The sequence below is a fragment of the Pygoscelis adeliae genome, unplaced genomic scaffold (genome assembly GCF_000699105.1).
Source record: "Pygoscelis adeliae isolate BGI_AS28 unplaced genomic scaffold, ASM69910v1 Scaffold186, whole genome shotgun sequence".
NCBI classification, from domain to species: domain Eukaryota; kingdom Metazoa; phylum Chordata; class Aves; order Sphenisciformes; family Spheniscidae; genus Pygoscelis; species Pygoscelis adeliae.
The window spans coordinates 4,757,461-4,758,227 of NW_008825071.1; the positions used below are offsets into that span (position 1 = coordinate 4,757,461).

The following is a 767-nucleotide window of genomic DNA, read 5'->3' on the forward strand; positions in this document are numbered from 1 at the left end:
CCCCGCGGCCGCCCCAAAGAGCCGATGGGGGAGGCCGGCCCGCCCCCCCGGAGCCCCTCACCCGGCCCGCCTGGCAGCCAGCCCGGCTCCCCAGCAGCAGCAGCGAGGAGGGCAGGTTGTCAGGCAGCCCCCGCCTTAGGGAGCGCAGCGGCCTTTCCGGGAAAGGGGGGCCCGGGGTCGGCGGCGGGGCCGGCCCGGGGTGGGGGCTGGCCCCCATCAGCCACCCCAGGCAGCTGCGCAAAAACAAGAGGTGAGAAAGAGCTAAGCAGTCCCGCAAGGATGCAAAGATCGCGCACATCTTTCTTCCTCCCCCCCTTTTTTTTTTCCTAATTTTAAATGTCCCTCGGTTAACCATCCTGCCTGCCTCCCCTTTCACTCCCTCAGCCCGGGGCTCCTAGGAGGAATTTTTAACCCCCTTCGCAACATCCACGACCCCCTCGCCTGAAGGCGAAGGGAGGAAAAATAAATAAATAAGTAAAAGACGGAGCCCTTCTCTGCCGCGGGGCAGCGCCTGCCCCACGCTGCCCCTCCGAGGGTCCCGAGCCGGCCGGGGAGGGTAGGAGCATCCCTCCCCCTCTCCCGTGCCCAGCGGCTCTGTCCCGCCGGGTTGGGGCTGTCTCCGCCGGGCGAGGGGGGAAAGCCGGGGTGAGGGCAGATTTCTGCAACACACACACACACCCCCGCCTTCCCCCGGCCACGGAGAGTCGCGGGAGGTTTCCAGCCACTCATTCCCAGCCCTTGCCCTGTCACCAGCAGCACAACTACCG

At 66.9% G+C, this 767-nt stretch overlaps 1 protein-coding gene across 1 annotated transcript in view; it reads right to left on the minus strand.

Moving 5' to 3' along the window:
• Positions 1–767, minus strand: part of TFAP2A (transcription factor AP-2 alpha (activating enhancer binding protein 2 alpha)) — a 32,526-nt gene that overhangs the window by 9,136 nt on the left and 22,623 nt on the right. The window contains exon 5 of the mRNA XM_009326540.1: positions 62–233. Within this exon, the coding sequence (XP_009324815.1) occupies positions 62–233 (172 nt within the window). The remainder of the gene's footprint in view (positions 1–61; positions 234–767) is intronic.